This window comes from Halichoerus grypus, chromosome 12 (genome assembly GCF_964656455.1).
Source record: "Halichoerus grypus chromosome 12, mHalGry1.hap1.1, whole genome shotgun sequence".
Taxonomy (NCBI): domain Eukaryota; kingdom Metazoa; phylum Chordata; class Mammalia; order Carnivora; family Phocidae; genus Halichoerus; species Halichoerus grypus.
In genome coordinates, this window is record NC_135723.1 from 48,550,516 (window position 1) to 48,572,075 (window position 21,560).

The window sequence follows — 21,560 nt, forward strand, 5'->3', positions numbered from 1 at the left end:
CAGATAATGAGAAGGTACTAGATAATGTTACTATGACAATCATACTGTGTGAATCAACTAATACCCAAATATCATCTAAAATATCAAAAAAATGACAACATTCCACAACTCTTAATTTTAAAACATGTATTAAATAATAAGTTTTTCCACTTGTCTTTACTAAACTCAGAATAAAAGAGTGTCACTGACTATGTGTTGCAGACACTTTGTATGAATGAACAATAAACAAAAACGGAGGCAAAAATTAAAGAACAGTGCAGTTTATAGTAGAAGGTTTTGTAACTTTCAGAAAAGAGGAAAGGGATGGACACTATATCATTATAAACTCTTTAGTTTGTTTTAGGATCTATTTTTTCTCTCACATACAATCTTTCAAAAGCATGTTGTTACTGTTTTGCTTTTTTTTTTTTTTTTTTTTACTTTCTCTTATCCTAACCTGATTGATGACGTGAATGAACCCGTCTTCACGCTGAAAAAGTCAGTACCTCCTTAAGCCAAATCTCCCTCAGAGTGAAAACTGATTTCATGGATGTCAGTAGCCGTGAAACAACTGAAAGAATCAAACCTGCATTCAGGACTATTCGGGGATCCTTGGCCACATTGTCATGTGTACCATGGCTGGCATAGTGTTTCTGTGAATGGAGTATGGTTTCTGTGTATTAAACTTTGAAAAACTAGGGCAAGCACACAATAATAATAATTTTTTTAAAAGTTAAGTCCTCTCCCCACTCCAGTTCTCGATTCCACTCACTCCCCTCTCCAGAAACAGCCACTGTTAAAAATCTCTTGGTTCTCTTTCCTGTATGATTCTGTTATTTTAAACAAGTGGTAGTATGCTGTCTATAATAATAAATGTAATTAAATGCACACCTGTAAAAAAAAATCTTATAAATGTATTCACACCTAATAATGTAATTTAAAATTTCAAAAGCCAAACCTCAATTGCAGAAAGTGTGTTCTTGCTTCCTGTGCGGCTCAACTGCAGTAATTATACATGATACAGTACTTTCAAAAATACGAAGGACAACACAGGTGAAAGGTTGTAATGCGTTGCTTTTGAGTTTGGAAATGAAGCCACCTGGAGGTCCGGAGCTTAAAAGAGCTGTCTCACCACTGGCTTTCCCCCACTGCCCCTCTACACACTGCGATGAAACTCAAGCTTACAGACCTCTCAGAGTGGCACGGGAAAAGGCGGAAGTAACTCAGGCACCATTGTTCTGACCCAACACGTGTCTTGACCTGTAGCAGAGCTGCTATAAAAATGTAATTCTCCTTTAACCCCTCCATGTAAATCATCAGAAAGCTTTCCTCTACTGATTTACACAAATTTGGTCTTTGACCTCTACAGTCAGAAGTGGCCTCAACAGCTCTTTCAGATGGTTGTCCTATTGACTGTTTGATGTATGTCAACTGCCATAAAATGCAATGCTGTTTCACCACAGGTTTTCAAATAATGCCACATATGTCCAAAGTCATAGTAACAGTTTCTTTATTCCAAGTAGAGTGGTAGCATGAAATACTGCAGATTAATGAAATAATGCACTTTGTTGTATCAAGCTTTGGTATCGAATGCAGCTGTGATTTGCGGTGTTGTTCAACCAGGTGCAACACCTGTCAACGTGTTTCTTACGGAACTTCAAAAGGCTTCCAACAAACTCCAAATGCTTGGGAAGGGTCCCATGTGTATAAGTAAAAATTGTTCTGGGTCTGCGATTTTTGGTATTTAAGAACCAGAACAGTACAAGGGTTCATAAAACAATCAGTTGCTTAATGATCTATCTGCAAACATTCAAATCTGACAATTTGAGATACCACAGAAAACCCAAGAAATTATATTTGCTCACTTTTCTGGGGGGAGGGAACCTAAACATATTGAACACTCTCTAAATAAAACCTAAACTCTAAAATTAAAGCAAGATTTCCAGTCAAACGATATTTTCACAATTCCTCTAAGCATTAAACTTTTTTCAAGGAGTTCCCACTGATTGATACATGTATGTGTAAATATGTACATTAAAATGTATCAATATTGACACATAAATATTGTTTATTATTATATAAATTATAGCATAAAATAATAATTAACATACTAAATTATATATATTTATAAATATATAAAAATTTATATATATAAATTTGTATCTTTAAGTTGAAATGTATTTCAACATCTTTTGGTAAACAATGTTTAATAAACTGTAATACAGGAAGATGCTGTATTGAATATAGTATTAGAATGTTTTGGTACTTAATATTTCAAAAAATTGTTTTATTTAATTGAGACCAACTGGCCTCATTGCTTCTTATAAACTTTGCAATATATATTCAATAAAAAGGAATAAAAATGAACAGATGTTTCTCCTTAAAGAAGGCAGACAAAGATTTCTCTTACACAATAAATCAGCTGCTAGTGGATTTCCAGGACATTGCTTCAGGCTAACTATTTAGGTATAAAACTTAAAAAAAATAAAAAAGAGTTACCTCTGTGTGGATCCAAAATTGGTAGAGAAGATTGAACTGAAGATGAACAGCATATACTGAAGGTGGTACGAAGAGGGCCAGAGGAGAGTAGAATATCTGAAAAATTAAAAATTTTAAAATTTACACATATTAATTCTCAACATAAAATACCCTTTTACTAATGGTTCAACATTATGAGCATAAACTTCATGAATACACCTTATTCTTTAGCAAATATACCTTATTCTGTATATTTTATTGCCACTTTTGACTTTGCAACATTAATTTTCCACATGGTGATAAAGTTACAGACATGTTGGAACTAAGTCCACCAGACTTTTAGTTCGCATTTAATATTGTCTAATTAAAATAGCATACATGGTGTGTTATTTCCTTAATCTTGAAAATGTTGGATGTGTTTCCTGGAAGTAAAGAGGTTTTTCTTATACACACAAATACTCACTTTAAGTTAAAAAGAAAAAGAAAGGAACATGTACCTTTATACCTTGACAGTTCCCAAAAACTGTTATTATGACCTGGCATGCTTAGTAATAAAATGAAATTATAATTTAAAAAAGTAACTTCATATAAGAATATAACAAGAATATAAAATATAAAATATATTTTTTAAATATATTTTTATGTGGTTGATTGAGAGCACGATATGTCCTAATTTTTTCGAAGTTAGTAAGGAAGAAGCTATAATACGATGCCATAGTGGAAACAAAAATTTTAAAGGTCTGTATTTCCTAACAGACGGAAAGGCCTCTGCCTTGGAAAAACAACTTATGCTTAAACCGCAGAACTGGTTAGAATCAACTAATAAGCACAATCTGCTGTGTTCTCCTAATGACTTTGATCTCCAAGAGTGATTTCATGTTGTAAGAAAACATTTCATTAAATGAAACACTAAACAAATAAGAATAAAAGGAATCTTTCCTCCACTTTACACTTCGGATTTTATAGAGTTAATATTTCCAAAAGACTAGCTCTTTTAAAAACATTTCTTCTGAATATTAAATTTTATTTCTAAATTATTGTTAAAGCCTTTGTTCTCAGGTCAGTATTATTTCAACGATGTTTAGTTGTGATGATGCATTTGAAATTGGACGTTTACATAAACCCATCTAGTTTTTGTTTTGAACCCTAAGTCATGAAAAATCTCAACTGTCATCACAAGCAGGATCAGTTTTATTATTTATAAATGTATTATTCAGCAATGGATTGCATTAGTAAGCAACAAAAGAATACTGGGCTCTTTTTCAAGACATCCATTTTAAGTCTGGGTTCTACTACAGAATCTCTCCATGATGTTCACAAAGTTCTTAAACTTCTCTAGGCTTTAGTTTTCTCAAATGAGTGGTGAAGGAGAAAACCATTTGAAACTTAGCCAACCTTTTGGTTCCAAAAGATCTGTGATACTATTTTGAATTTTTAAAAAAATATTTATTTATTTATTTAAGAGAAAGAGAGAGAGAGAGCAAGCAGCGAGTGGGGGGAGGAGCAGAGGGAGAGAAGCAGACTCCCCACTGGGAGCAGAGCCTGATGCCAGGCTAGATCTCATCACCCTAAGATCACGACCTGAGCCGAAATCAAGTCAGCTGTTTACCTGACTGAGCCACCGAGGTGCCCCTATTTTGATTTTTTTTAAATATATTCAAATAGTTCTCTTACAACAGGTTAATAAAAAATATTTGAAACATACATATAACCTATGATAAAAGTATTTTAAGTTAAGGAGTATTCTGGAATCTTTGAGATGTGAATAAAAATGTAAAACAACTTATCTTGGATGCTTAATAGTTTTATTTGGAAAGAAAGCACATACCAGATGAATATTTATATTTCATTATAATTCCCCAAAGTGTGGAGAAATAGTCCTTTCAGATAGTAACAGCTGTTATGGAAAAGGGGGTTTTACGCTCAACTAAGTTGTGAAGTAGTGACTTAAGTGAAATTTCTTCTGAGAACTTCTGAGTCTTCACGATGCTAATGTGAATCACAAGGGTGTTAGCCCATTGAATACTTTCTTAATGTGTTTCCCATAGGATTAGATTTCCTAAAAAGTTTTGATAAACCAATGTCTCAAATCTTACAAATCAGTAAATATAATTTGCAGAAAACTGGAAAAATGAGCTCAGCGTGAATTTCAAATAAGGAAACTTCTAGTAAGAAATAAAGATAAAGGTCAGGGAATAAGTCACATGAACTATGTGAAAGTTAAATTCTTGTGATTTATATAGTACTATAAAAAATCTAATGATACAACCAAGTTTCTAATTTCTAAAATGGAAAGCAGCTTAGTAAATGTTCGGGTCTGAAAATCCCCACTCATCTCTTCTACTTCACATCTTCACATTTCCAAATTCTTTGTAGTTTTTAAAACCAACTTAAATGTCAGTTCCATCATAAAGCTGGAAATGGTACTACTTTGGGAGGAGAAATTTCTCCTTCCTCAAAGTTGGGTCAGGGGACATTACACTGCTTACCAAATATATCCATTTCTGCTGTGCATTCAACTCATGTCATTCTGATTACAAGGCTCTTGAGCTTTAAATTTGACTGTCTTCCCTAGGTTATTTTGTTACCTTTTAATAGAGGTCATACATAACCTGTTCACAAAGAAGAAAATAACCCAGACCTGTATGTGTGAAGACAGAATGAGGATAGGTCTAGAGGTGACCTTAGGCTAATGGACAGAAGATGAGTGGGTTTTATTCTGCTCAAGTGAATGGAGCAGCTAGGGGTTGTGTGAAGGGGACCATCAACTAGGACATTAAGGAGAAACAAACTGAGGGTTCTAGAGGGGAGGGGAGTGGGGGGAATGAGTTAGCCAGGTGATAGGTATTAAAGAGGGCACGTACTGAATGGAGCACTGGGTGTTATACGCAAACAATGAATCATGGAACGCTACATCAAAAACTAATGGTGACTAACATAACATAATAAAATAAAAAAAGGGGGGGAATATAAGTACCTCAGACTTGCTGAAAGTGTTAGAGAGTGTGCCAAGAGATTGGTTTGGACTGTGGGATTCACAGACAGATCTGAGGGAGACTGTGAATCCCCTCGCCATCACTACAACAAAGTATGAGCTTCTTGCTTGGAAGCATATGCAATTTTCTAAAGAAACCATCTATAGCTTTCATCAGAAAGTCTCTGGTGAGTCTATGACTCATCACAGCCAAACAAAAGCAAAAAACAAAAGATAATTTAGACTTTGGTCAAAACCACGAGGGGAGCCTTTTAATGCCATTCTAAGGAGACTAGATTTATCCCAGGCTGTGAGAGAGCAGTTAAAAAATTTTTTTAAAGCTTGTAAGAAATATAAAAATAGGTTTGAAATCTATCTCACTAGCCCAGTGAAAAATAGCACCCATTTAAGCACAGCTGTAGTCATGAAGATAAAGGGGCAGAATACATGCAAGGGATCTAAGGCTTTGGTAACCATCTAAACATAGGACATGAGAGGGACAGAGGAGTATCAGAAGACACCCAGATTTGTAGGCTTGTATGTTGGGTGATACTGTTTACTGAGAGAGCAGACAGCAGGAAGAAGAGGTTTATAAGGTTCAACCTAGGGAATGCTTGTTGGAGTCCTTGAGGTATAACCCAAGGAAGCTGTTGAATAAGCAAATATGTTGTACAAATATCAACTGAACTGAAAAATGACACTGAATTTGTAGGTTTGGATGAGCGGAGCAGTAGGCCTGAAATCCAGACCTCACTAAGTTTAAAAATCACTCAAAAGAGGTATTGAGATAGAGGTAGGGATTACTTACTTCTCTTTCTGTAAGAACAAGGAAGGAGAGAGTTGGGGGTTTTCCTTCAATAGAACATATGGATGGGGGAGATTTCATGTTTTTTTTTTAATGTGAGAGATATGAATATATTTTTGGTATATTCAGAAAGAGCCAGTTAAGAGGAAGAGGGACAGATGTCAAGAGTGGCTGGTCAGACAAAGTCCAAGGCAAGAACTAAGACAGGAGCAATGTCACCAATTTAAGGATAAGACCTGCAGAAAAGAGGTGAACAATTTCTATAAAACTAGAGACAAGAAAGTGTGTGCACTTGTGACTTCACAAATCTTAATGCATATATCTGAAAAGAAAGTTGAGAGAGGGAAAACCAGAAAAACTCACATTCTCTGTGAAGTTTTAAATATGTTCACTGGCTGAAAGCAAGGAGCATGAGTGGAGAAGAGCCCTTGAGACTGCAGAATTCTGGAAGGTCTTCTCCCAGGTAGGGAGGATGGCGTGGTGAACAGCACTGACCCCTCAGCTCTGTCTGGAAGCCGTACGTGGAGCGGCAACAAGATGCTCGCTGGTGCTGCAGGGCACCCGTGGAGTTCAGCAAGCTGAGTGTGGGAATGAAGTAGGTGGGTGACCGAATTCAAGCACAGCTTGGGGATTTCAGGGCAGATGCAACAGAAGGAGGCAGACTTTTCCAGAGTCAAAGAAATGATGCACTTCAGGTTGGATGAAGTAGGAGATAAAGCCGTGAGGCATGACAAACTGGGAGGAAAAGCAGGGGTCGAGAGGGGAGAGACGTCCACAAGTAAGCTACAAAGCAAACTGGTTCAAGTGAGGTGTCTAATTACTTTGAATGAAATGGGAAAATAAAATTTAGCTCCAGGATTCATGTCTATCTTATTTTAATAAAGTAGTCGAACTTTACTAATATCTGTACTTGTATGATTCTCATTTATTTTTATAATGCTTTAGAGAAAAAAAAAATTCCTTCATAATTGAGGAAATAAGATTGAATAATCAAGTACACCATCCCACATTCCTGAAATCTACATAATCTATCACGACACAGAACCAGATCTTGTGAGCACAGATAGAGTCTACTGATCTCTATCCTTAAAACACATCTACTTAAATTGTATGTTTGGATTAAGTGCTTGTGTTTTTACTTAGGAAGTCCTTATTTTAACTAATCTAGGCCCATCTTTCTGTTCCCATTTCTATGCTTTTATCCATTTTCCCCTTTGCCCATTCCACCTTTTTATACATCCTATATTCTAGCCATACTCAAACTTTATGCATTGTGTTGTGTTTCCCCAGAAGATATGTGAGGTTCAACCCCCTGTACGTCAGAATGTGACCTTATGTGAATAGCTTTTTTTATGGACGTAATCAAAGTAAAATGAGGTAATTAGGGTTGGCTCTAATCCAAAAATGACAGGTTTCCTTATAAATGGGGGAAATTTGGACACAGAGGCAGACAGGCACACAGGAAGAATGCCATGTGAAGGTGAAGGCAGAGATCGGTGTGATGCGTCTACAAGCCAAGGAACACCAAAAATTGCCAGCAAACCACCAGAAGTTAGGGGAGAGGCATGGAACAGATGCTTCCTCATAGCCTTCAGGAGGGACCTACCCTGCCAATACCTTGATATCTGATTTCTAGCTTCCAGAACTATGAGGCAATAAATTTCTAAGACCCAGTACTTTGTTATGGCAGCTCTGGGAAACTAATACACATACCATATACTTTACTTGCAATTCGCTAAGTTTACTATACTTTTTTTCCCCAAAATTTTGTTTTCAAAGACATGCTCCTTCTACATAATATTCCATTTACAACCTCATTCTTGGCAAAATTTTATTCTTCTTACAGATTGGACTCAGGCATTTCTTCTATGATGCTCTCCTTCACCCACCATGGTTCCCAAAGCAGACATTTCTCCCTAAAACCTTAACAACTTGTATTTATAATGGCTGTTGACTTACTGGAATCCCACCAAAGAAAGCGAGCACCTTAAGAACAGAGCACATGTCCTATTTCTCTTTATGTCCCCAACCTTTGCCACCATGACCAGCTCTGCCAATCAAGACTTTATATGGAAAACAAAAAAAGAATGGATGCACATCTCAAAATAAGAACAATTACATGTAAAGACAGTTGAATATTTTAGCCAGTTTTACATTTAAAGTAGCAATAAAGATAATAAGATAATGCTGTCTTATGTAGAGCTCTTCATTATGAGTCTTCTTATTTATCCTTCATCATAAAAACTACAAATGACTATCAAATTTCTGTAAAATGAAATGTTAAATATCAGAGAATAATTTTATTTTTACCAAATTTTAAACTGACTTTGGTACACTACAGAATAATTCTATATTCCTGATGCATGCTAGAATCAAGGCTCAGACAGGTCAAGATACAAACAAGCAAAGGGCTTCATTTATTTAATATGTGGACATGAACTTTGTCTTATATGCTGTCTTTGAATGGTGGTTGAGAGTGGCGAGGGACGCCTTGGAGTTCTGAGGCAAAGTCCTGAGAGATGTTTTATTTCTTTACTGCATAGGGGGCTTAGGGCATGCTTTCCATCTGTGACATAAGAGTTATGAGAATTTTATCCCTAATGTATTTGACTGCAGTACATCAACGTTGTTAGTTTCTGTGTCTTTATTTGTTCACATTTGTCTTTATATAATTCCAACTCCCACATATTGAAAAATAGTCTTTGCTTATATAGTTTGGCAGAAAGTACAATGTAATAAAAAATTTGAGATTTCACAAAAGTTTCCTCTGCAGCCTTATATGTAATATAAAAACAATATTATAAAAAACAAAAAACAAAAAACAATATTATACATGTGAGTCATACTTGATATAGTTCAAAGAATTTCCACACTCATTATTTAAGGTAATTTTCAAAATAACAATAGAAGAAGGCAGAGCAAATATTAATTACCCCATTTCATGTAAAAAATCACTGAGATGCAAACATTAATCAGTTGATTCAGAGTGGCAAAGCTAGTTAATAACTGAGCTCTCTGGGATTCAGACTTCCTTATTTCTGATAAATTGTTCTCTCGTGTTTCTTAAATGTAATCAGTATGTATTTTTAAATGTTTACTCTCAAAAATAATATCACTATATATTTACAGATTCCCTAACTTGTGGTTAAGAAAAGTTTTCATAAATTGACATTATAACTATATTTCTTTCCTCTGATGGTGGATAAAATTTACCTCTTTTTAGATCACTAATACACTATAAACGTATTTTATAAATTCTTATAATATTGATTATAACACTAACCTAAAAAACAGAACAATTTTAAGGATTGAGATATACTACAGAGCTAAAAATAAATTACCCAACCTAGTCATTTAAACTAAGTGCATTTATCATTAATTTACTATGCTTTTAAGAGAAATACTCAGCTCATTAAATGTAGAGATTACTCTTTCCCATTCTATAGCTTCATATATAAAACAAATATGCCAAATATATTTTATTCAAAAAGGTAAATAAGTTACTCACCTATGCTCTAATTTTTGGAGATATTTTAAATAAAGAATATTCAAAGGAATGACAGATTTAAATTATTTCACACACTGGACTTAGCTAGTTAACGTAGCAGAATGTTTGACACCCATAATGTCAAATATATGACATCCATAAAACTTTAAAATTTCTTTTATTTATGTACTATACATTTATTAAGCACTGACTGCATCAGGCACTTTAGAGATCTAGTGAAAAATACCTTTTAAAGTTTACAGGCTGGCATGAAAAGCAAGAATGCAAATAATAAATACTATAATAGAGATGTGCAAGGGTTCTATGGGACCAAAAAAAAAAAAAAAAAAGGAACCCCAGGCAAAGTTAGAAATCATCTGTACAGAGTAATGAATTGAGTCTTGAAGGATATAACATCAGAGGTAAAGGAGCAATAATTTTCCTGGCAGAGGTAACTGGATGTGCAATGACTACCAAGACATTACGACATGGTAGGTTTAGAGAACTGAAAATTAATTGTTAATTGAAAATGAGGTGACATTGGGGGATTGTGGAAGATGAGACTGGGGACAGAAGTGGGACCAGGTTTTGACTACCTCTGCATGTGGTAGGGAGTCTATAAAATTCCGTTCTCAAAGCTATAGAGCAATTCAGCTTGTTCAGAGCCAGCATTCTGGAAAGGAAACAGTGGGTGATGGGTTGAGGGATTAAGAATGGAAAAATAAAGAGTTACTTTAGAACCAATTTAAAATAGTACTGGCTGGGGGCACCTGAGTGACTCAGTCAGCTGAGTGTCTGACTCTTGGTTTCGGCTCAGGTCATGATCTCGGGGTCATGGGATTGAGCCCCGCATGGGGCTCAATGCTCGGTGCAGAGTCTGCTTGGGATCTCTATCTCCTCTCCCTCGTACCCTCCCCTGGCTCGTGCTCTTGCAATCAATCAATAAATAAAATCTTTAAACAAATAAAATAGTACTGGCTGAATCATTGTTCTCTAGGATGCTTCAGACGTCTCAGGAATCAATGACTATTGCTGCTAGTTCTAAGGGGTTTTGTTTGGTTGGTTTTTGGTTTTCTAGAGTTGTTATATCATCCACAGTGGCTCTGGGAAAATGTAGGTATGTACATGTAGTTGTATTTTTTAATAAATGTTTTTATAATAGTTTTATATTTGTAAAAGAGTTGCAAAGATAGTACAGAGTAGCTACATACTCTCCACCCAGTATCTCTCGTTAACATTTTATTGTGCTGAATTGCCACAACTAAGAAACAAATTGGTACATTACTATTAACTAAACTCCACACCTCATTTAAATTTCACTAGTTTTTTCCCCCTAAAGTTCTTTTTCTGTTTTAGGATCCCACCCAGGATGCGTTATTACATAGTCTTTACATCTTATAGCCTCTTCTCATCTGTGACAGTTTCTCAGAGGTCACTTGTACTTCATTTTATACTTTTGAGGAGTACTAGGTTAGGTATTTTGTAGAACGCCCCTCAGTTTGGGTTTGACAATTGTCTTTTCTGATGGTTAAAGCCTGGGGCTATGGGTTTTGGTGATAAATACCACTGGGGTGAAGGGTCATTTAATAGGACATTATGATCACATCTTATCAAAGGGTATATGCTATCAACAAGATACCACTGTTAATGTTAACTTTATCTGAGATTGTCTTTGCCGAGTTTCTCCACTCTAAAGTTACCTCCCACCCTCACCTCACCCTTTGTCTTTTTTTCCTTTTGTTTTTGTTTTGTTTTTATCTGAATATAGTTGACACACAATGTTACATTAGTTTAAAGTATACAACTTACTGATTTGACAAGTTTATACATTATGTTATGCTCGCCACAAGTGTAGTTACCGTTTGTCCCATTACATGCTATTATCCCTTATACATTCTCTATTCTTTGTACAGGAGTTACTCAGTACAGTCTACAATCAAAGGGCTAGGTAAGGGGTGCATTAAGCACCATTTTCCAGGGGTGGGGAAGTTTCTACATATGTTATCTATAATTCTTTTGGAATTCTTTAAAGGAACTTATCTCCCATATATTTGTCTCTATTTGTTTAGTTATTCAATCATTTATATTGGTATGGACTGATTTCAAAGATATTTATTTTATGTTTTGGATTATAACTCCACACTGTGTTATATATTTTGTTGTTCATATTGTTCCAGATTTTGGACATTGGGAGTGACTTCAAGTTGGATCCTGTAACCTTTTGACATATCCCATTTTATTATTTTCTACCACTTCTCTAGCTATGGTTTGAATATAAACTGTAGCATTCAGGTATTTTATCTGAATAAAGCTGGAAGAAAATGAAATGTTAATCTTGACACTGTTATATATAACATAATATTCACAGATCTAGACACACTTTATTATTTGGAGAGACTATCATGTTTAAGTCATTATATCAATTAAGATATTTAGTAAAAGATGGAAGTAACACACAAAACCACCTAATTCAATGTATAGTAAATAAAGCTCACTTAAAATGGTACTCCATCCACTGTAGTTCTTTTTGGACAAGTAATGTTAAAACTAAGGTTAAAACCGGCTTTAAAAAACAGTGCAAAAAGTTTGGTTAGAGATTCTCGAAAGCTGAATTCTTATGTTTAACTACTTAAAATGACAGGTCTGCCACCCTAATTTTCATAGTAATAGCAAAGAAAAACACTCTGAGATTAATTTTGCTTTTCATTATACAAGTTAATTTTCTTTTCAAAGACATGTATTATTTGTTCTAAGATATAGTTAGCTAACTACCAAGTTATACACCTTACCTATCAGCACTAACGAAAAGAATCTTTAAAAAGACTCAAAGAAAAACCTTATGATGGCCTTTGATTTTAATGTCTAGAAAGACCAACCATCACAGACACTTAAACCACCTATGCCATCTTCTAACAAACCTACAAATGCTAGACAAAAATCCAGGCGGATTCACAATCTCTACCTTTCATTCCCCACACTGCAAATCCTCCCCGCCCCTGCTCATTCCACTACCCCAAATTAACAGCTTCTGATGCATTCCAATGCTCATTTCCTTACTCAGCATATTTTGTGTCGTTGGCAAGATGATATGAGGTTGTAAAAGGGATTTATACTGGCAATAAATAGGTGTGAACCTGCATTTTACTTAGGTTTTCACTAATCTGTAACTGTGAGTGTATTGACTTAATAGAGGGAATGGCACAAATGAAACCAGGATAAAGATCACCATAAACTTGAAGTCAGATGTCTGGACTCAAATTCCAACCAGCAATGTTCAATACTGTATGATGTAGCAGGCTCCTCTGAGATTCATTTTGTAGCTTTTAAAATGGATGATTTAAATATATTGTCTCCCAGATTTCTTCTAGTTCTGAAGTCTATGATGCTCTGACAAAAATTTTTGTTTGGTAATTCCTCAGACAACCAATTCACTCACTGCATTTGATTTTCCTGGAGCAACTTCAGATACAGCTCCATCTTTTCTTGGAGGCTTTCTGCCCCAAAATGTAAGCCCTGGAGGCTTGAGTTATCTTTATGCAAAGTTATCTTTATAACTCAGGAGAGAATAAAGATTTTTGAGATTATTATTTTAATCAGTCACATATTCAAGCCTGTTTTGTACAGGATAATAAAAGTTTGTATTAATGAAGCTATTTCTTAAGAAGGAAGGATAGTCAGTATGCCTCCCCTCCATCGGGGGCCTGTTCCCTTTACTCACTAGAGCTCTAGACCAGTCTTGAGCTAGGCAACTGTGAGAGAGGTAGTATTTTCTTCACATTGCATCATCCAGAGTTCCAGCACAAGCTATAAGAAGATGGAATATATATAATATAATAGAAATTCTTTTGTTTCCACCTATGTTTCTTAGAGCATGTTATGGATTGAATTGTGTCCCCCCAAAATTCATGTGTTGACATCCTGTCCCCTAATACCGCAGAATGTGACCTTATTTGGAAATAGAGTCCTTATAGATGTAATTAGTTAAGATGTGCTCATAATGGAGTAGGGTGGGCTTAATCCAAAATGACTTATATATAAAAAAAGAAATTTGGACATAGACACGGGGAGATCACCATGTGAAGACCAGCATTATGCTCCTAAAAGCCAAGGAACTATCAGAAATTAAAAATTTTAGAGATAGGACTAGAACAGTTCCTTCCCTAGAGTCTTCAGGGGGGACCATGGCCCTGATGACACCTTGATTTCAGACTTCTGGCCTCCAGAACTGTAAGACAACACAATTCTGTTGTTCTAAGCTACCCAGTTTGTGATACTTTGTCATGGCAGCCCTAGGAAATTAACACAAGCTGTAACACTGGGGTGTAGTATGGGGGGTGGTGGGGTGGATTTCTTTTTATATCTCTTTCAGCAAATGTATTTGTACCATCACTGGCTTATAGATTTGTTTTGCCTATGCTGCTGTTTTGGGTTACAACACCTGCCAGTATATGCATTTTTATAGGTTATGAGGCACCTGGTTTCAAATATGGGGTTTTGTCACTTTCTAGCTGTGTAATTAACCTCACTGATCTTCAGTCCCCTGAAAATAGTAACACTTGATCTAACAGAGTAATGTAAGTGAATAACAATGTAGAGACAAATACAAGAGTATATAGTGTGAAGGATAAGATCCGGGACCTTGCAGCCAGGTTGAATGAGTTCAAATTCAACTCCTCCCTTTACTAATTCTGTGACTGAACTATAAACTCAGTTCCATCATTTTAAAATAAGAGTGATAGAAACAAATAATGCAATATATGTTAAGAAAGAAAAAAAGAAGAAGAAGAATGTAGCAGGAGGGGAAGAATGAAGGGGGGGAAATCGGAGGGGGAGAAGAACCATGAGACGATGGACTCTGAAAAACAAACTGAGGGTTCTAGAGGGGAGGGGGGTGGGAGGATGGGTTAGCCTGGTGATGGGTATTGAGGAGGGCACGTTCTGCATGGAGCACTGGGTGTTATGCACAAACAATGAATCATGGAACACTATATCTAAAACTAATGATGTAATGTATGGGGATTAACATAACAATAAAAAATTAAAATAAATAAATAAATAAAATAAGAGTGATAATAGTACCTGTGTCTTAAAGTTGCCATGAAGATCAAATAAGTTAATGCATAAATAGATCTTAGAAGATTGTCTGGCACACAGAAAGTATTCAATAAATGATATCTAAAAGTGCCTTGTAAACTATAAAGGACCATACGAAAGTTAGATCATTGTAATTTATAGTTAATAGCACTTACACATCGATAACTCTTTCTTTTTCTTTTAAAGTAATCTCTACACCCAATGAGTGCTCGAACCCATGATCCCAAAATCAAGAGTCAGATGCTCTATGGACTGAGCCAGCCAGATGCCCCGATAATGCTGACCTTCTAGCTCAGTATGCCTCTTTGCAGCAGTAGTTTGGATAGCTATGGAGATCTAAAGAGTGACAATCACAAATGAGGGCTATTACCAAGTGGGTCAGGTTTGCCCAGTGAATCAGAAGAAACTTCAAACTACAGACTATTTCTGGTTTTCATTAGTCTGCTCATATCCTAGGGTAAAAATATTTTAGAGCCCAAATTTTTATTGAGCATCATATTAACTGCTCTAATATGTAAATGAAAAGCAAAGAATTTAAGTAGATTTCACTTGGGCATGCAGAAATGGGAATCGAATTTTTAAAAACTGCTTTTAAAAGTTTCAAATGAAATCTTTGTTTGCATATATTTGAACTGAAATACATTGTCTATATATCACTTTCATTAGTTATAGTAAATAAAAAAAAATAGACACCCAATCATCTCTCACCTTGCTTTATACCTCAAGGTGAAGTTGTTTTTTGTTGTTTTGCTTTGCTTTGTTTTATCAAATAAAAGACTACCATTACAAAACATCACTTGCTTCTTATGTGTCTTGCCTTATAGAAGGAGAAAACTAAAAACTAAAGTGTTTTACTAAAACACTTTCTTTAGTTTACTTAGAGGAAATAGAAACAATTGAGACTTTAAAAAATGTATTATATTATCACATTTATCCAATTTTATACAACTTACCCAGGAAGTATATATTTGGAAAACAGATTGTCTCAGTGCTGTGGATAAGTTATAGTCTTCAGAACTGTGGTGGGTTTGGTGTCCAGCCCACATGATATTAACCTCTGCAAAACACATAATTTGAAATGAGCCGTGAGAATAAGAACAAAGCAACTTCCATTTTCACTTATGTATGCTGCTCTTGTTAAGTGAGGAAAAAAATCTGGAACATCTCTGAAAAACCTAGCCAATATAATTATAATTAAAATAAGCTGCTTCAAATGACTTTTGGAAACAGCAAGGGTATAAATTACAAACAAATAAGAAAACTGAAACATAGCAAATAAGTATGTATAGTGTATATGATATAATTAAATGCCTCCAGCAAGCTAAAATGACTTCCAAAATTTATACTTGCTAATGTATTATTATAATATGACAAATCATAAAAGCTAACTGTCAATGTTATAACAATACAGTCAATGGATAGTGATGATTTTTCAGTATGTGATAATATATTTATAATTAAAGAAGAATAATGTGATGGGAGAAATTGGTACATAAATTCTGGAATGAAATATTACATAAAATTCCTTCCTGATGGCTTTTTAAGAAGTCTCAAAATCTGTCTAAAAGGCAAAGCAGAATAATATTTGGTTCTAAGACTTAACATTTCATTTTTTAGATTTTATTTATTTATTTGACAGAGAGAGACCGCAAGAGCAGGAACACAAGCAGGGGGAGTGGGAGAGGGAGAAGCAGGCTTCCTGCCACGCAGGGAGCCCAATGCAGGGCTCTATCCCAGGACCCCAGGATCATTACCTGAGCCAAAGGCAAACACTTAACGACTGAGCCACCCAGGTGCCCCAACATTTCATTTTTATTTATAGAAATATATTAGCTAATACATACAGCTCTTCCTGTACCTTACGCAAACACTACCATTTCTAAAATTCTCCCACATAATTGCTGTTCATCCTTACAATAAAAAAGGGAAATGTAAGTTGTTTATTTTCATCAAGTATTATGCAGATTGCCCACATACTGCCTTGCAATTCATTTACATCCCAAAGGGATAGTTGTTTGTTTTTTCTACAATATGCCACTATAATGACCTCCTAAGTAGATAGAACAAACCCACATTTTTCATTCTGTGAATATTTTTTTCTTATCAGAATTACAGAAACCACACTGTAGTCTATTCAGTTAAAAGAAAGTATGTTCTTAGCTACACTAACTATAAGTACATTCTTTGCTACAAATATAGGAGACAGAATTAACTGTGTGGTATGATCAGGGCTGTATCCCTGGCAGTACAGATTAGAAATCAAATCTTTTAGTCTTGCATGCATGTGGACTGAACAGGGACCCTAAGAGTGGAAATACTGGGTGGGTTACTGGTCTTTTTTTTTTTTAAGAGAGAGTGTGGATACAGGTGCACATGGGTTGGGGGAGGGGGGGAGGGGGAAGGACAGAGGGAAAGGGAGAGAAAGACTCTTAAGTATGCTCCACATCCAGCATGGAGCCTAACTCGGGGCTTGATCTAATGACCCTGAGATCATGACCTGAACCGAAATCAAGAGTCAGGCACTTAACAAACTGAGCTACACAGGTGCCCTGGTTACTGGTCTTCACAGTTGCCAATATACTAGCAGTTAAAATACCTAGCACTTGGCAGAATAAAATTTGTTAGAGGATTTTATGAAAATTATGGAGATATAAATATATAAATGTATATAGATATAAAAATAAATAAATAAATAAACTCCTTCCCCCACCAATCTGGGTACCTTCTCTGCCATTCATTTAGGAAATGAAAAACTCTCTGGACAATCTGTATTGGGAGTTACCAAACAAAATATGCAAAAGAATTTTGGTAAATAAATGATAGCTCAGATGTAAGAAGGACTTATGTGAAAATGGAAAGATTATGAACAGAATTAGGAATAGAGGGCCCCATCAGAAGTCATTATTATTAAAGTTATATATTTTCAAGGGGTGGCAAGTATTTTCATAAGCCATAAGTTTATATGTAACTGAGATCCTAACTGGTTGACATTTTAATCATTCCTTATACTGACCCTCTATTTTTACCCAAGCAATTAAGGAAACTGCTCTTATACAAATGGAAACTACTTGACCATAATGACCTCTAACTTCCCAGGTATAATCCTTGAAATAACCTAGAACCTTAATCTCTGGTTGATTGGCTAGTTTATACGGCTACAAATAAGAGATAAACCAAGAATCCTGTGGCACTATTGTGTGAAAGTTTATTAAGAGGTAATAAACTTGGTGAATCTCCTAAGTCTTTTAAAACTCCTTACAGAGTGAGACCCTGAAATAATCCAAACACCATTTTCTCTTTAAAACATACCCATTATTAAACATTTCAGAACCTATTACTTACAAACTTCATTACAAAAAAAAATCATTGTCCATTTTGTTGGACTTTTCAGGATTTGCTTTAAAAACTCATCATAATGTATCTATGTTATGAGTTCAGAAGGGGATGAGCTAATCAGATGAGGTCCAATTAGAGAGTAATAACATATATTTAAATTACTTCCTATAACTTCCACAGAAGCTAAATGGTGGAACAAAGAATCGACAAAGGTGGAGGTTAAAGACCTATCTCTTTAGTTGTTTTAAAAGCATTTACTTCCTATCACAAACTGTGTGTAACACAAGCCTTCGTTCAATGAAGTACAGCTGTATAAACAGGGTACAGTAACTGGATCCTACTGCCTTACCTCTGTCACTTTTCAGAACAAGGAAAAACAAAAAATATAAGATTTTTTTCCCACAGTTTATGCACCTTACTTGAAGTAAATCATTCTCAAAGTGGTTATACAACTGCATTTTATAGAAAACTGTTTCAATAGTTCTTTTGTAAACAAAATGAAAAATTAATAGTGCATTTATAAATATGTTCATTTCCCCTAATATTTGAATTTAATTATCTGTTCTAAGGAACAAAAACAAATATTAAAGAGGAAAAAATGGTTTTTTAAGAATAAACGTCTTTCTATCAAAGAACTAATGTAATTATAAGTTGTAGTCTGTAACAATTTTATTTTCCTACAAGAGAATTATGGATTATATAAGCATATGGTATGTTATTATGGCTTTTCAATGATATAGTTAGAAACATTTATGCTGTTTTCCTGTGTTAAAATAAAGATTTGTATAAATATATTTTACTAATACATTGACCAATCATTCAATTTGGCCAAAATTTAATGTAATATGTGTGTTTGTGCGTATGTTATATTTTTAAGTTTGTTAACTTCTTCTATTTTTTTAAATTAAAGTATGACTTATATACAGTGAAATCCATCCCTTTTTTGTACTTGGTAATATGAGTTTTTGCCAAACAAATACAGCTGTGTAATCGCAATCAAGGTACAGGAAATTTTTGACCAACCCCCAAAATTCCTCATTGCACTTTGTGGTCAGGGCAAGTAGACTCTAACATGGCTCCCTGATTAGATGATGAGATTCTGGACTTTGAACTGATAATGTAATGGGATGAAACTCTTGGGATCTTGGGAGAGGTGAGGGTATTTTGAAGTAGGAGAAAAATGAATCACTGGGATCCAGAGGATTGCCTATGGAAGGAGCTTCTAAGACGGCCCCCAATGATTCCATGCCCTTGTAGGATGTTCATCTCTTATATAGTCCCTCCCCTTGATTTGGGGCTGGATTTAATAATTCCCTTCTAATGAATATAATTTTGGGCAAGGTAATGGGATATCACTTCTGACATTAGGTTATAAAAAGACAGAGGCTTATGTCTTGGGTGCTCTCTCTCATACTCTCAAATGCTCTGTCTGAGGAAAGTCAGCCACCATGTTGTGAACTGCCTTCTGGAAAAGCATATATGGCAAGGAATTAGGAGAGGCCTCAAGCTAACCAGTGAGGAACTAAGCACCTCAGCTCAAACTCCACAAGGAACTGAATCCTGCCAATAACCATGTAAGTGAATTTGGAAGCAGATCTACCCCCAGCTGATCCTTCATATAACACTGCAACGAGTAGGCAGCTTAACTGCTTAACTACAACCTCTTAAAAGATCTTGAGCCAGGAGCACTCAACTAAGCTGTGCCCAGATTCCAGACCCACAGAGACTGTGAGATAAGCCACTAATGTGTCAGAAAGAAGTAGTCAATCCCCCTTGGCCTCATTCTCCCAGTCTCTTACATCCACTGATTTGAATTCTTTCCGGTAGTTTTGCCCTTTTGAGAATGTCGTATAAATGAATTACATAGTATTTAGCCTTTTGAGTCTGATTTCTTTCACTTAGCATAAGGCATTATAGATTTCTCCATTTTGCTGTATTTATCAGTAGTTTATTCCTTTTTCTTGCTGAGTAGTATTCCGTTTTTATGGTCACATCTCACTTTTTGTTTTGTTTTTATTCATACAGTATTTGAAGAACAGTTTAGTTGCTTCCAGTTCGGGGAAATTACCAATAAAGAACCTATAAATATTCTCATACAGTTTTTCTCTTATCATAAGTTTCATTTCACTTGGGCAAATACCTAGGAGTGAGATTACTGAGCTGTATAGTATATTTACATTTACCTTGTAAAGAAACTGTCCAACCATTTTCCAAAGTGGCTGTGCCTGTTTGTACTACCACCAGGAGTGTATGAGAGTTACATCAGCTCCATATCTCTGGCAACACTTGGCATTATTAGTTTTATTTTTATTTCATTTATTTCATAGCATTCTAATAGCTATGTAATTGTATCACCTTGAAGTTTTAATTTTCATCGACATATGGCTAATGACTATGGTTATCCTTCCATGTGGTTATTTGCCATCTGTTGCCATCTGTATATCTTCTTTGAACTCTCTATTCAAAATTGTGCCCATATTTTAGTTGAGTTGTTTTCTTATTATTGAGCTTTCAGAAATCTCATATATTCTTCATACAAGTCCTTTATTAGCTATGTGATTTGCACACATTTTCTCTTATGCTATGGCTTGACTTCATTTTTTAACAGTATCTTATGAAGAACAAAAGTTTTAATTTTGATGAAACTCAATATAAATACTTGAGAGTTTTATAAAAGACATTTTTAGCATATATAACAAAGAACAGAGGTTACTTTGGAGAAAATTTTCAGCATGATGAGAAATTTGTGTCTAGAAGCTAACGGAGTCTATGTGTGTTATACATTTAAAATGTATCTAAATAAGTCTCTTGTCTAAATAAGTGTCTTGTCACCTATGGATGCAGAGAATAACCCTGTAGGTTAATCTGAGACATAAGCATAGGTCTATTAGAAATTTTCACAGGTAGAGGATAGCTATTTAATCTTCATTAGTGGACAGGCCAGAAGGTCTTGGGGCATCCTTGGGGGGTGAGATGTTGTCTTCACTTTCAATTTGGAAAGCCCTCAAGTTATGAAGGCAGAAATGTAACCAACATTTTGTAAAATGTTAGTGATGCTTGGCACCAATAAAGGGGTGATAGTAACACTTTATGCAACATTTAGCATATTGTGTTGATTGTGGAACATGAGAACTGCAAACAGTCTTGTGGAATTGCTTAGTTTAAATTTTTGATTTTATAAATAATAAAAATGAAATAGAAAGGGTGAAGGGAACAATTGTTTCATTAAAGAAGAGAAAGGATTCCCCCCCCCTTTCAGCAATGATTTACTTAATATATTCACACCCATCTTGGATTTTTTTTTTTTTTTTTCTCCTTCAGAAATGGTAGTAACTGGGTCCAAGTATTTTCTGGGCCTCAGATGATAATTTCCAATAAGTAAAGGACATTCAGGAGTTCAAAATGCA

At 35.1% G+C, this 21,560-nt stretch overlaps 1 protein-coding gene across 1 annotated transcript in view; it reads right to left on the bottom strand.

The window, feature by feature from the left end:
* Nucleotides 1-21,560, bottom strand: part of AGMO (alkylglycerol monooxygenase) — a 372,856-nt gene that overhangs the window by 189,461 nt on the left and 161,835 nt on the right. The window contains exons 5-6 of the mRNA XM_036068884.2: nucleotides 15,771-15,874; nucleotides 2,479-2,574 (exon numbers count right to left, since the gene is read on the bottom strand). Of these exons, the coding sequence (XP_035924777.1) occupies nucleotides 2,479-2,574; nucleotides 15,771-15,874 (200 nt within the window). The remainder of the gene's footprint in view (nucleotides 1-2,478; nucleotides 2,575-15,770; nucleotides 15,875-21,560) is intronic.